Here is a 14,957-nt window from a genome sequence, read left to right on the forward strand (position 1 = left end):
GACAGGAACAGCATCTTCTGTTTTCATTCAGGATATTTACAAGCTGCTACAATGAAAAACATAATATGTTGTGTTAAAAGTAAATGGTTAATGCAAAGGTTATTTTCAACCTTTGAAATCAGTACAGGTGTAAACCAGTCTGTCATGACTGGTACCTGAATTGTGAAATATGATAAAAACAGATGAAATTACTTTCTGATGCAGACTGAGGTCCTGTTAACGTCCAATGGAACTTTCACACAGGAAGTGACATCGCAAACATCACTAACAATTCAGAGCCACTGTGTCAGTAATTATCACAAATCACAAAAAAAGTAAAAGTAGGAGAACATTTGGAAACCAAACATGTTTTTTTTCACAGTGAACTTGCTGGTTTAAAGTAACAATCCATAATATTAAAAAACATATGATCAAAAACCAAGCTCAGAACCATTGGCTGGTCGTGTAAACTGCACCAGCCTAACCAGCTCATAACGTCTTTCTCAATGTTTTGACAGCACTGCTTTTTAAATAATGGGTCGATTTACCCACAAGTCATCAGTAAAAATATTCTGTAATTTTGTGTTCACAATGGTCTGTGTTTTACAGACAAATTCATCATTTATTAAGCTTTAATGGTAATTTAGAGCAGGCTTTCTATGATTCAGTTTTACAAATAACAACTTATTGCAGAATTTATAATGATTTTTTAAAATTAAACTTTGATGAGTATGTGAGGCTTATAAAGCAGTCGGTCAAACTTTATTTATATAGACCCTTTCATGCAGGTTAGTCCAAAGTGCTTCCCATAAGATAAGAGAAGATAAAACTTTATTCAAACAAACACCGAGGAAATTCAGTTACAACAGCAGGCAGGTCAGAATGAGGTAGATAAGAGGATAACAAAATATGAAACAAAGGCCATAGAATAATCTTTCTTCGTTTTTCTCCAAACCAGTTTATTTAGTCTTTTTCACATATGATTGAGAATATGATACTAAGACAAAAACAACAGGAGCAAGGAAAAGAAACAATTCAAACCATTAAATACAATTTGAGACTAACACAGGCAGTAATATGGAGATAAAAAAAAAAATAAAGAGAGGAGTAAATTAATTAGAAGTAAAATTAATATAAATATTTTTTGAAAGTAAAATGGCTCATAGTAGTGTGGGATAACAACTAAATAAATAAAAAACAATAAAATAAGAGGAATAAAAATAATAAAATAAAAAGTGAGATATAGTGAGAATAAGTAGCTCAATGGTGCTATAACATTAGGTTCCTTCCTTAGTATTGGAGAAGCCACAAAAGGATTTCATATATGGAGAAATCAGTCACAGATTGATCAGCGACCAAAAAATCAGGTCCTACCGAGATTTGAACTCGGATCGCTGGATTCAGAGTCCAGAGTGCTAACCATTACACCATAGAACCACGTGATGATTGCAGCTGTCACAAGTGATATATAAACTCACATTATATTCTTATATACATTTTGCTGAGTTGTTACGAAAATACGTATAGCCAGAAAACGTACGTATAAACTATGTCTGCTTTCAATCCTCAACTCTCCCTCACTGTATCACGCTGCTGTCAGCGTCACTGTCCCCTGCTGGAGAACAAGAGGAACAGCAGAGTGTATTCCTGCATGCGTGAAGGTTTTAAAAGAAATAAAAAACAGTTTCAGTGGTGTTGATTGACTTTAATGGAGAATATGGTGAAATGTTTGTTGCACATATGTAACTTAAACCACTAAAACACGAGCTCGTCCGTTCATTGGAAGATTGTGAGGGTTTTCTTCTGATGACTGAACACCATGTTTGAACTGGACGATTTATTATAAGAAGAAGATCTGTGTGACTGTAACCAAGGGCGACAAACCTGATAACAACGTGGTAGTTTAACACCAGCATCAGTAGACTGTAAATTCATGAGAGGACTTGGGGCTGGATAAATATTGGCCTTCACGGTCATAAGCAGGGTAATAAATAATAACCCCTGTGTGGGCCCATGTCATGGAAAATGACTGGTTTACATATATCAAAGATGTATCTGCATACAATGCCTGGTATGAACTAATTCTGTCCATGTTTCTCCATAAATAATGACGATGCCACAGTAAATGAATCACCAGCACCTCACCACTAACTACACCTGAGAAGGCAGGACGACTGCAGTGGGTACGTTTTCTTAAAAATACAAGATACCATTGAAACAGGCGCCTCAGATAAACCTCTACATGTACAGCTGCTGTAATATTATTTCACCTGGAGCAGATACTGTTGAGGTAACTATGCTGCCAGCAACACTCCTTATCTTCATGTTTCTCTTATTTTTGTCTAATGCTGTACTCTGCTCAGGTCCATCACATCCTGTTACTCTGCAATGAAATCCGATCAATCATTTTACAGAATGGTTGAGCAATTAGTCAAGACTCAGAAAATACAGATTCACAGTGACCCAGGACCAGGAGTATTCATATCTTTATACTGAAAGGAGTTGTGTTTCTGGTGCCTTTTCAGGGAAATGTCACTCTGTAGGGAAGCATCTGATTTTCACAGTTTGAACCCTTTCTACCTTTTCATCATCTGTCCACATCTCAATCTGACGTCTAAGAACTTTAACAAAATCCCTGTTTTATCTCTTTTCTCTCTCTGAGTGGTGAGGAATCAAACAGTTTCAGGGGATATTGAACAAACTGCACACAAATGTAAATCTCTTTGATTGCTCACGCCGCTGAAGACCTCGTCTCTCCCGGGTCCTCTCACCCTCTCTGAAGTACTCGCTTGTATTCAGTCCATTAGCTCTGTGACTTAGTGGCTGGATTTCCCTTCAGTTGGGCATCAGTCAGAGCTTGCTGGCCTTCATCCAGGCAGCATGTCCATCATCTGTGGAGCTAAAAGATCCCAATAACCAACCCGAGCCAGAACGAGGGAGTTTTGCCCACCTCCCGTAATCAGAATATCCTAATTTTAAGCAGAGACAACACTGTACTTCTGTTGTTTAGTTAACGATGGCTGTGATAAGGTTGTACACTCCTATCTATTAGAAGTACAAACTGTTGTTTAGTGTTTTCTGATTAACAAGTGATAACACATTACACTACTTTTTCAACTGGATTTCCTGGATCTGATTACATTGTCTCAGCAGTACCAACAACACACACTGTGTTTAGAGGGGTGTAGATTTGGCACAGCACTGTTTTCAGTCTGAATCACCGCTTACTACAACAAAGCAGCATCCAGCTCCACCCAACCCCACCCATCACTGACAGTGGTTCAAAGAAACATCAGGAGTGCATTTCCACATTCATCATCATCAGGGCTTTATGCACACGTATACGTTTTCATTTCCAACTGTGCATCAATATGAAAACAATCTTAGTAGTTTGTTTCCAACTGAGCATCAATATGAAAACAATCTTAGTCTGGATAAGTGTTTTATGGAATCTCCTCAGATTTATTTTATTGGACTAATGACCACTTGTGGTGGATACATAAGAGGCAAATGTCAGACTAGACCAAAATGTAGACCTGGAGTTTATATAATGGGACCAAAGTATCACATTAAGCGGCTTTAACAATCTGGATTAGTGTGGATGAAAGGTGTGAATGTGGCCAAATGATGTATTTAAGCGTGGACGTAGCCCAAGATTATTATAAATTCAATACGGGTGGGGCCGACTGTGTGTGGGAAACTTTTCTTTTAAAACGTTTGAAATATGAGGGAGATTCTGAACTGTGAAGACTAATCTTGTAGTTGTCACCTCTAAAAATGAATGTGATTCATTCAAGAATCTGGAAGACATTCAACAAAAATAATGTGATTTTCCACATCCTTTAGTGTCAAAACACTGATACTGTGTAACTCAGGCAGAAATAGGTCAGAAATTGTAAACACTCCATTATAGACCTGCATAAAATTAATTTGTTGCTCAGAGTGGACTTCTTCATTCACCAGCATCACTCAGTCTTGTCAACATTCATTGTGTTGACATTTTAATATTCAGATGAAGAGAGACACGTCCCGTCGAACGCTCGACACGAGATGTTAATTCATTAAAACTCCTCTTTTGTCCCACCAGGGTATTAACCCGACTGAAGCAGATTTCTGATGGCAGAGAAGGCTTTTAATTTGAAATGTATGTACCAAAACAACAAGCAGCATTGATATGACAGCAACTGGAAAAACCTTCCTGGGAGGAAAAACAGTCACATAAAGTATGATTCACTGTCACCACACTGTTCAAAGATGGTAGAGATAATGTCCAGCACTAATGAAGCACTGACTGGGCATCGATTGTCAACATGTTATTGCTTCTACAGAGGATGAAATGGAATTCACAAGGTGAATTAGTAAATTCAGTTTAATAAATAAGCTAATTAGCCTGATACAAACATAAAACATATTTTTTGAATGGACTTTTTACACATGGTTACCCTTTGTAAATACTGCACAGGTATCTGTAGGTCTAAAATTGGTCGGATGAAATCTTATTTTAAATTTACAGTCTGACAGAGAGAGACAGAACATGATAAGTAACTTCAAAAACGGTTCACAAAATGACACTGATCATCTCACAAGAAGATAAATTGTGTGTTATCTACATCAGTGGGTATCCATTATCTGATCATGCTCATCTTTTTTTTTATCCTAGTGTCACATTGATAAAGATTCACCATCACTAATATAAATAAATAAATAAACAACTAGCTTTATAAATACAAAACGTAAAAGGTCAAAGCAATCCCCCGTCTCAACACCCAATATTTTAAAAATGTAAACAAAAAGACATTTGCAAGAAAATACTTTCACATAGAAATCAACACAAGATCTGATAACTTCATCAGTGTGGGGTAAAATCCAAACTTTAGACCTACTGTGTGTGTGTGTGTGTGTGTGTGTGTGTGTGTTACTCAGTAATGCAGTAACTGAAGAACACTTCTGACCTGAATACAGCTCTGGATACCCTGGGCCTCAGTACCTCCGCCAAGTATGTTATGTTTTCACCTATTTGTTGTTTTTTGTGTTTGTTTGTAAGATTACACAAAAGCCTTTCTGGCCAGTAAGAAAGCAGATAGTATAAATGATATTTCCGGAAAGTTCAGCATTTACCTGATTCTGAAAATATTGTACATTTACAATGACTTTTAAATCCCAATCTGTGCAATACCAGTTTTTAATTTTGCATCTTACATTTATTATCCTTTATCTTGTTACCTTTGCCACCAAGGTTTTGTTTTCACTCCTGTCCCTTTGTTTCTATGTTTGTTTATGAGCGAGATTAAATGAAAAGTAATGAACGGGTTAACACTTGGTGGAAGGATGTGGTAGGGGTCTGGGAGGAACTCATTACATTTTGGTGTGGATCCAGATCAGGAGGGGGGTCCAGGATTTTATTTTGCTTTATTTAACACTGTGAGAAAGGGAACATTTAGGGAAATTATCTCTATGACTGGAGTTTGGTGCAGCTTGATTGAGTTAAGGGGATTGTTGGCCCTTGGCGGAGATATGAGCTCTACCAAGTGATATTTTAGTTTCCACTGTAACTCAAAAAGAAACCCTGACCTGACACAGATCTCATTAGAATCATCAGTGTGGTCATTACAGAGTGAGAATGAATAAAGGACCATCACAATATTTCATTATTTATCCATGCTTTATCACACTCGGTTCACTCTCAGCTAGGTTCCCATGTTTAACATTTCTAACAGTGTTCTCTATTATATGACTGGGTGTTTCTTTACCACAGAGTAGATGATCATAATCACTTGATGTCAGCTGTACTGAGTGCAGCTGCTGCACACAGTGAAGAACCATAAACTCTGATGTCTCTATGTGATAAATCCTTTCCTTCTTTGATATGGTCAAGGTTGCTGTACCATCTTTCCAGTGGAGGAAATCACTTTGGGGGATATTATGAACACTCGGCTGCCCTTTAATAGTAAACCTAGAGCATTGGGCCAAAATGAGTTGGAGGAAAGCTCTCTCCCTGTAAATAATCTCTGCAAACAATCCATATATGCTGCCCTTGATGCTGTCTGGATCCATTATGTTCCACTTCAGGAGGTCCATAAAGAGGCCGGGCAGCAGTTTGAGCAATCAGTTTCTATAAGAAAATAAAACGGACAGATGGTCGCTGGTGTGTGGGACACTCTTTCCTCCCAATCCCTCCTTCAGGGCCACAGAAAGATAATGAGTGAGGGAGCCAAAGAGAGCAGTGTCCAGAAGAGCTGTGGCTGTCCCTTCTCAACATCTCAGTATCTAAAATCAAACACACGGAGACAGAGGGAGGGCCAGTGGTTAAAGTTGGCTGAATGTTGCCTGGATGCTGGCACGTTGTCATGGCCAGGTGCACAGTGAGTCCTCTAGAGCAGGGAGCTGGGGCTCTCTGGGGGTGGAGGAGGTGTGTGTGTCGGGCTGTGACGCATGGGCAGTATGTCGTAGTGGCTTGGGATGTGGCTGCCACGGGGAAGGTCGTAGGGGCTCTGGGAGAAGCCGGTCGCCATTCCATTGGGTCCCTGCAGGACGCTCACTGTCGGCTCTGTGATAGTGTGGGAAAGAAGAGGGTAAAATAGTTAAAGTGTGTGACACTTGAGTTGCTTTCAGACATGCACTGAGATCTGAATAATCTCCTGACATTGTCCATAGGGGCTGTATGTGAGAACGCAAATCTCCAAGTAGGAGGATCCTGATTTTCTGTGGAGTTTCTGCTGCCAGCCCCCTACTTAAACCCTGGATAATGTCTGAGTGAGCCTGTGCGAGAAAATTGACGGAGATCCTTAAAAACAAAAAGAACACAAATATGTGCAGGATGAAAAAGGGGCACGATACATGAAGAAGACACAGACCAAGGTGTCAAGAGAGGGTTTAGTGATAAGAACCGAAGCCAGTGATGATGTGCAGGGAAAAACACAAAACCATGTGATCTCTGCAGAGGAATTATATGAATTAATACTCTCAGGAGATTTCTCTGTTTCTGAGCGGAGAATCACACGCTGCATTGTTCACACGCATTGTAAACTCAGGAGATTGTTAGGACCCAATTTGCGCGGACATTCTCTGGAGTTAATGTCTGAAGAACGGCTAAAGAGTGACAAGGATAGGCTAAAGAAAAAGAGAGAAAGTGGAGGTGCATGCAATAGAGAGGCAGCTCACACTTCCTCTTACAAAGTCCGTACAGGCTCACAGCAGGGGGCGCGTGACCAGAGAGGCCATGAGGTGCGGTAGCCTGCAGAGCTCCACACATCACAGCAACAACACACTCACCAACATCATAGACATTCCTGCTCGCACTGCCCAGGAGGGTGGCAGTGCCTCCAAAGGGCACTTCACGGTGGGAGGGGGACTTCATCTCCACATAGCTGCTCTCTGTATGCTTGCAAGCGAGCCCTGGTGGGTCTCTAATGGTGGCATATGGATTCTCACTATTCAGGGAGCAGGAGCTGTTGCTGCACATGGAGCCCTTGATGTAATCTGCAGTAGCCACGACACAAAGACATATTCAGTATCAGCAAAATTGAAGAGATCGTCACTTAATTATAATGGTGGAATTTAAAGCTCGATTGGGAATTTAAAAACAGTCACAGTGCGGCCTGGAGAACTGCAATGAAACTCGTCGCCTTTCTGAACAAGTTGTACTTCTTTTGTTTCTGACAGGTGACTAATGGTGGTATATAGTAATCACAGTACAAAGGGGAGAGAGTGGAAGACTCATCTCATCCATAACAGTCTCATCAGCCTGATAAGAGGCCTCATTAGAGACCGCAGCAACGCGCCTTTAGACCCCCGGGTCCCTCACATTCACCACCGACTGCAGTGTGGGAGACAAAATGACGTACCAGGCACCGAGCCACGGAGAGCAATTACCCTTGGAACAAAACCTCAGCCCACCATGATCCTTGTCCAGAGTGCAGAAGGTTTTCACATAAATCATAGACGATATAAGGACATGGGATTCTGGAGCTCAGAGAGAGGAAGAGAAACCGAATGGGGAAGCTGACACATGGGCTTTGAGCATGTATTATTGGTGCTGGTGGAGCTGAACAGGATTCCACACACACACACACACACACACATGGAGAACACTCACACATTGTTGCTCCAATTAATTATTTACCTTTTCTCGACCCTCTCTGTGTCTGTGTCTCCCCCTGCTGAACATCTGTAACAAAATGTCAAAACATGAGAGTCAGACATCTCACATGAATTCCCTTAATGTGAGAAGGTTGACAGGAAATATCTCATTACAGCACAGTGATGTTTTCTCAGGGAGAATATGAGGAATGTGAATGTGAGGCGTTATTGAATGTTTCACTCGCTCATTAACACATTTTGCCCCCAAGGCGTACAAGCTTATATAACCAATTGTGAAAAAAATCCTGAATAGAATAGAAGTCTGTCTAAGGCCACAGCAGTGCTTGTCCTTGTGATTGATGGGCTTTGTGCTTCCACACAGAAATGGGAAAGTTGAGATCAATGTGCAGTCTGACTTATAAGTCCAGCATGCCAAAGCATCAATTGTAGATATTTAGATTTTTGCATGTGGTGTAGCTGTAATGAGATTTTATAATCTCTTGTAAAAATAAATAAAATAAGAGACGACATGCAGGATCTGTGTGTTTAAAGTGTAATCTTAGTAAAACTTAACTTAAATCCCCTCTACTTACATTTACAAACAGTATATTAACATATAACAACAATAATATGCATCCATTCATCATCCATCCCAGTGATTCACAAAACGGGGTCTGTGGCCCACTGCCAGGTTCGCGAAAAAGTTTCTAAATTCCTCCATTAAAATTATCATGATATATGGTTGTTGACCTGTTAAAATACATACTAACATCTCCTTAATACATCTGTCCTGTGTTTTTCTTTCACTTAGTGTTAAAATCTGGCTTTGTCAAGGGACATTCATGAGGGGTTTTGTGGAATATTCAAGGTGGTCCTTGGCTGAGAAAAAAAAAATTGAGGACATCTGATCTGCTTATCCTGTAAGGGTCATGGAGTGGGGCTGGAGCCAATCCCTGCAGATATTGACACCTATGGTCAATTAGAGTCTCCAAGTAATATAAATTCCGAACAATTATATCTCCTCCTATTACAAGAAATGTTGTATCATTGCAACTACTACTATTATATTGTCAATAAGCATGTTTATGGACCAAAACAGAAAAACACAAATATACTGTCTTCATACAACTGCCATTGTGTGTTATAGACAATTTGTTGAATGTTAATATATTTGCTTATAGATGTTAAATAGGGGGGTGTCAGACTAAAGTGTTGAGATGTGAGTTATTAATAAGTCATTTTACGATCACACTTAATGTTCCATAATCCACAGAGCGGGAGAGAACTGTTTGACCCAGTGCAAGTCATCACAGAGAAATGTGCAACCGGGGGAAGTGAAAAAAGAGTAATGAGCTCACACTGACCCACTCTCACCTCTGCTCCACTGATTTCTCTGTCCCGCCCGCATATCTTATCAAAACTAGAGCAAAGGTCACGTCTAACAAGAAACCCCGGTTCATCATCATTCACAGCAGGGTAGATATGTCCAGGCTGACGGCAACATAAGGCTCGCACTAACGACACAAGCGTTTCTGTCCTTGAAGTTAAACTCCTATATCCTGTACAGTCCAAATCCACAGTGTATATGTGGTGTGTCATGACAAGACAGAGAGAAACTGACCTAGGTCATTCAGGTTGCAGTAGGCTCTCCACTCTGAACCGTTTCTGCTTTTCAGGGTGCTTGACTGCGGAAGGAAGAGCACAGTTTGGTGTTGCTTCATACTGTAGCATGTTGCTAGAATTCTATGCAAACACACAGAGCTGTCATACTTTGAGGATCAGGGTACCATCCAGGTTGTTGGAAATGGTTGACACAACATTGCACTGGGCCACAGTGTGATAACTGGGGTTGGAGAAGCACTGGCCACTGCCGCTGCTCTGGCTCGGGTTGACCTCTGCAGCACTGGTCCTCATTGCTACAGTGCTGCCACACTCTGAGGGTTCAAACGACAGCTTTAGAAGACGGAAATATATCTTAAAAGCACTGAAATTAATAGAGATTTCCACACGTTTGTTTTTACTGTAGACTGTATATAAAGATGGACTACCTGAAGTGAAGCCAAATATAAAACCTGCCTCCTCCATGTTAGAGAATGGGACAAACTAACATTTTTATACATCAAATCTTTCTCAAAAATGGTTTCTGTCATTTTAGGTATCTTTATGGTTATAACCTACATAAATTATATACAATGAATGAAATATATATTTAATTAGGGAATAAATGTTTGTATTTATTCATAGTAAGTAAGTCTGTAAAAGCATCTTACCGGACAGGGAATAGTCAGTGTTGGTGATGTGCATTTCCTGTGTGTACGACACGCTTGGCTGGATCTCGTGACCTTTGTCCCTCTGCCTCTGTCGGTACCATACAAACAGACTGAGCATGGCCATGATGATGAGGAGGAGGAAGATGATGCCCATGACGGCCCCCGCCGAATGACGCTCTGAGCCTCTCGCGGGGCTAATTTTGGTATAGGGGTTCAGCTCCTCCATCATCAGAGCTGCTACAGAGAAAACACAGAGAGTGAGTTGTTTAAACACCACATACACATCTGTGTTTGAGTGATCATACACGAGCCTCGATCATCTCGATCACCTCTCACCTTGATCGCAACGGATGCCTTTATATCCGGGGCTGCAGTAGCACGTTCCAGTCACATAGTCACAGGTAGCATTGTTCAGGCACTCACACAGCTGCTGGCAACCGTATCCAAATGTGCCAGCAGGACACTCTGCATGGGAGAGAGGTCCATTACTAAATCCATCAAAATTAAAGCATTTCAAGAGTAAGAGCCAAAGTGTTTATAGAACGCAACCACACTCATCCACAGGGTAATTTTGCACAGAGCTAAAACGCTGGGCCTACTCAACTCTGCTCGCAGCTCGTCCCGATGAAACCCGTTCGGCAAGCACACTGGCCTGTGATGTGGTCACAGTCTGCGCCATTTTGGCAGCGGCAGACCTCAGAGCAATCCCTGCCGTAGAACCCTGAAGGACAGCCTGGTATGGATAAAATGTTAGGGTGGGAGGTGCGGATAAAACAAAGGGAGGGGACAACAATGTACAGGGTCAAGGTCATATTGCTAGAGAACAGAAAAATCAATACCATTCTATCTCAATAAAGGACACTGAGAATGTGTGGAAATGAAAGATTTCCACACAGGTGGTGATACACAACAAGGCAGTTGGAAATAGTAAGATATAAAAGACAAAAAAACAGAGAAGAGAAGTGAATAAAGCATCGTGGTGATAGATAATGGAATTCATATTAGTGGACTGGTGTTGATGACCTACATTATTCTTGACTGGAATGTTTAAAAAGAAAAAGAATGAAGTGACCATTAGTTTTATTGTGATGTTGCTCCCACTGAAAAAAACTTGTAAATGAAAACCTAATATCATCCAGTTCTCTCTGCGAAAACAAAACTTGTTTTTCATTTGTCATCTGCAGCAGTTCTGTTGCACCGCCAGTAGATGACAGTGTGTGTCTACTGACTGGATGTAAAGAGACTCACGCTGGGTACAGTAGAGTCCGGTCCAGCCGGGGCTGCACCTGCACTCCCCGTCGTAGGCGCTGCACTGGGCGCCGTTGTGACAATTACATGAGTTGAGACAATCAGGGCCCCAGAGCCCAGAAGGACAAGCTGCAAATACCAGAGACAAAGTCAAGCTCATGGTCACACACTCCATGGAACACAAACGTGTACATGAAGAAAAAAGAGAAAATGCAAGATATTCTCCATACATACATGCAATGTTCTATACAATCATCCACAGTATTCTTTAAAGAACAAGCCCATAGAAACTGGTGTAAGGATGAATAACCCAAATTAAAGCAATGGAAATGCAACATGTATCTTTTTCTTTAGAGCAGTTAATACAATAAAAATCTAAAAAACATATCAATTTCCCTCTGCATGGCTACTCAAATGATTCCTAATGATCTTTGGCCTACAGTGCTGTAAATTAAAGAGCATAATGCATTAAGACAATCATTTAAACAAGCTGTGTTTTACATCTGCCAGGGTAGTTCTTGGAATGTGAAGAAAAATTATTCATGTGTATGAAGGTAGGTGAGAAAATAGGAGTGGAGACAGACAATGAGAGAAGGTGGGGGGGGCAATTAAAGAGTGAATTCAAATACAGGAGAGAAGGAGAGAGGCCGTACCCTGAGAACAATCCTCTCCTATCCAGCCGGGGAAGCATTGACAGGAGCCATCGATGGGGTTGCAGGTGCCGTTGTTGGTGCAGAGGCAGATCTCGGCGCAGGCCCTCCCATACCTGCCGCTCGCACACACTACAACACACAAAACACAAATCCTCACTTTGAGAAACAACTCTAATCTCCATATTATCACTCACATGCAAAGACAACATCAAACTTAGATTATTGCGAACACTTTCATACAATCAAACTCATTCTGCGAAAGGCTGGGTAAACATATTCCTCTAATGGATGCTCTTGTTCTATGTGAGTGTACATGAAGGGAAGCGGTCTGTAGACAAAACAAGGAGTCGATCACTGCCTCCAGTGGCACAACTGCCCCATTTCCACTCACCATGAGTGATGTGCCACAGAATTAAAATAGACCATGTACACAGACCAGTGTATGCATTTTTTATGAAATTCATATTTCAATGCTCCCTGGCACTATTCAATAAAAGATGTCATTTCCAATGAAACCTCCATTGTGTTTTTCTTGTTGGACCGTGGGACAAATTGAACCAAGTTGTATCTAAAAACCAGGATCAGGGAGCTGCCATGCCAGCACATACATCAAAAGGTCTCATATAAAGAGAATGGCCCGCGTTAGAAATATCAGATAAGGTAGCTAGCTGGCTGTAAAAGAGATGGGTCCAACTCATTTTCATGTGGGGTGATTTTAATGATTACATTTCAACTGGCTTTCCCCGCTTCTTGAGAGCTCTTTTAAGCTCCTTCAAGCAGGTTGTCATTAGGCCACGAGGTTGGCTCCCCCATACTGCTGCTTCTGGAGATTTGAGCCTTCACACACCAGGAGAGCTTCATTAGCCTGGGATTTTGTGAGCTGGACAGAGGACAAGTGAGGAGGCCGATGGGGCTCAACAAGAGGAGAATGTGCATGTTGTTGGCCACCTTCATCCCTCATGGCCTCATGCCCACTCACCAGTAATTACAGTCCAGACAAATTAGGAGCGGCTCTCGTTATTTCTTTTTTCCCCCTTTCCTTGAGCTAACCTATTAAACTTTTATTTGTAAGACATTGCTCAAAGCCATGAAAGAGAATTCAAAAGTCCCCCTGCTGCCTTTCTGTAATTTCTAAAAAAATAGAAAATGATTAGACATAAAATCTACAGTATATTGCAGGTATGTATCCTCAGCAGTGATGGAGAGCAGATTATTAATGCACTTTATGGCCAATGATGGTCAATATTTAATAAACTCTTTAGTATCTATAAGCAGAAGAAAAAACATTTTAGGTTCATAAAACACTAATTTTCTACAATAAAGAAATATATTAGCATTGTGTTATTTTCATTCATTATCAGTTAATACACCAGCATCTTATTCTGGGTGTCTCATACGAATAGTTTAAGTCGTTGAAAAAACTCTGCATTACAGTGTATTGTAGATATTCATGTTTATATAGTGGTAACTGGTATATTTTGGTTATTGAACAAATGAATGATGGCACCTAAAAAATGTGTGGAACTTTGATTCTTAAGATACATATAGAGAATGAGCATGATAGAGAAATCGTTGGTTGTAAATTTCTTTTCATTTCACACTTGACTAATCTTACTGACCACTCGAAATGACACCTCAGCATGTGGACTGGTGAAGCTGGGGATCTAACCACCAACCTTCTGGATAGTAAACAACCCGCTCAAACTCCTGAGCCCTTGATTGAAAAGATGTCTTCCATTTAGAATGTATGTTGACTTAGAAGGACACAGATGTGTTAAAAAAAAAGTGTAACATCCAAATCAAACTAGTCTGGAGCTAAAACAACGAACTGTACAGAAGTAACTTGTATGCTTTCTAACAGCAACATCTTTTTACGTGGTTCAAACATTACAGAAAAAAATCACAAAGAAAAGAAGTTTGCCTGGCTGCCTTGAAATTAATTAACTGATGAATTAATGAACTGTGTCCTGGCTTGTGCCATGTTTTTGTCTCCATGTTTGTTAAAAGCTATTTACATTCACCTCTTTTTGTAGAGTTAGGATGAGGCACAGATACATTACTTCATGTTTCCTTTGTCTGGAAAAATTGGGTCTCAGCAATATTCTGGCTTCTGTTGAAGGTTGATCTTGTTTTTTTTCTTTCATTCTGGTCTTGCATTGATAATAGTCATTATTCCATGTTTTAAGGCTAAGAAGTCAGTGGGAGAGGTGGCAGGTCGTCACTTGATCTTATTAGAGCCAGTAAGCACAGCAAGGACTAAGACAAAGTGCAGACATCTTCACAAAATACTGTAACAGAAAAGGTTCACTATCCTGCTAATAAACCCCAGAATATTAGGAGATATTGTAGGTAACAGCACATAATAACTTTTAGAACTTATGTTTTTATAATATGGGCAGTTTACCAACCATTTCAATAAGAGTTTTGTATTTTATGACAAGACAAAATGCCAAGACATTTTCAGATAGAAACTGTACTTTATCGTTTTCCAGCAGCAAAGACAGAAACTTCACAGTGAATGAATTTTACAGTTAGTAAAACAGCAGGAAAAGGTCAAAGGGACACAGAGGGCTACTTGCCTTGGTTGCACAGAGAGCCGGAGAAGCCGGACAGGCACTCACAGTGGCCCGTGATGTGATGGCAGGGCCCGGTGCTGTGGACGCACTGCGGACACGACTGGCTGCAGCGGTGCCCATAGAAACCAGGAGAGCAGACTGTGGCCGGCAGA

At 40.7% G+C, this 14,957-nt stretch overlaps 1 protein-coding gene and 1 non-coding gene across 6 annotated transcripts in view; both read right to left on the reverse strand.

Moving 5' to 3' along the window:
- Positions 1–1,344: 1,344 nt before the first annotated feature.
- trnaq-cug (transfer RNA glutamine (anticodon CUG)) lies at positions 1,345–1,416 on the reverse strand. Its single transcript has one exon. It is a non-coding gene; the product is annotated as a tRNA-Gln (tRNA).
- Positions 1,417–4,330: 2,914 nt separating this feature from the next.
- Positions 4,331–14,957, reverse strand: part of megf11 (multiple EGF-like-domains 11) — a 77,040-nt gene continuing 66,413 nt past the window's right edge. For 2 of the 5 annotated variants that reach the window (XM_069528717.1, XM_069528716.1), the window contains 11 exons: positions 14,809–14,943; positions 12,230–12,358; positions 11,577–11,705; positions 10,933–11,061; positions 10,665–10,793; positions 10,329–10,562; positions 9,829–9,992; positions 9,680–9,743; positions 8,102–8,146; positions 7,252–7,458; positions 4,331–6,526 (listed from right to left, as the gene is read on the reverse strand). In XM_069528717.1, the coding sequence (XP_069384818.1) occupies positions 6,351–6,526; positions 7,252–7,458; positions 8,102–8,146; positions 9,680–9,743; positions 9,829–9,992; positions 10,329–10,562; positions 10,665–10,793; positions 10,933–11,061; positions 11,577–11,705; positions 12,230–12,358; positions 14,809–14,943 (1,541 nt within the window). In that variant the 3' untranslated portion in view covers positions 4,331–6,350. Of the gene's footprint in view, positions 6,527–7,251; positions 7,459–8,101; positions 8,147–9,679; positions 9,744–9,828; positions 9,993–10,328; positions 10,566–10,664; positions 10,794–10,932; positions 11,062–11,576; positions 11,706–12,229; positions 12,359–14,808; positions 14,944–14,957 lie in introns of all 5 variants that reach the window. The other 3 variants (XM_069528715.1, XM_020078487.2, XM_069528718.1) reach the window with 2 other exon arrangements.

The sequence above is a fragment of the Paralichthys olivaceus genome, chromosome 7, assembly GCF_024713975.1.
Source record: "Paralichthys olivaceus isolate ysfri-2021 chromosome 7, ASM2471397v2, whole genome shotgun sequence".
Classification (NCBI taxonomy): domain Eukaryota; kingdom Metazoa; phylum Chordata; class Actinopteri; order Pleuronectiformes; family Paralichthyidae; genus Paralichthys; species Paralichthys olivaceus.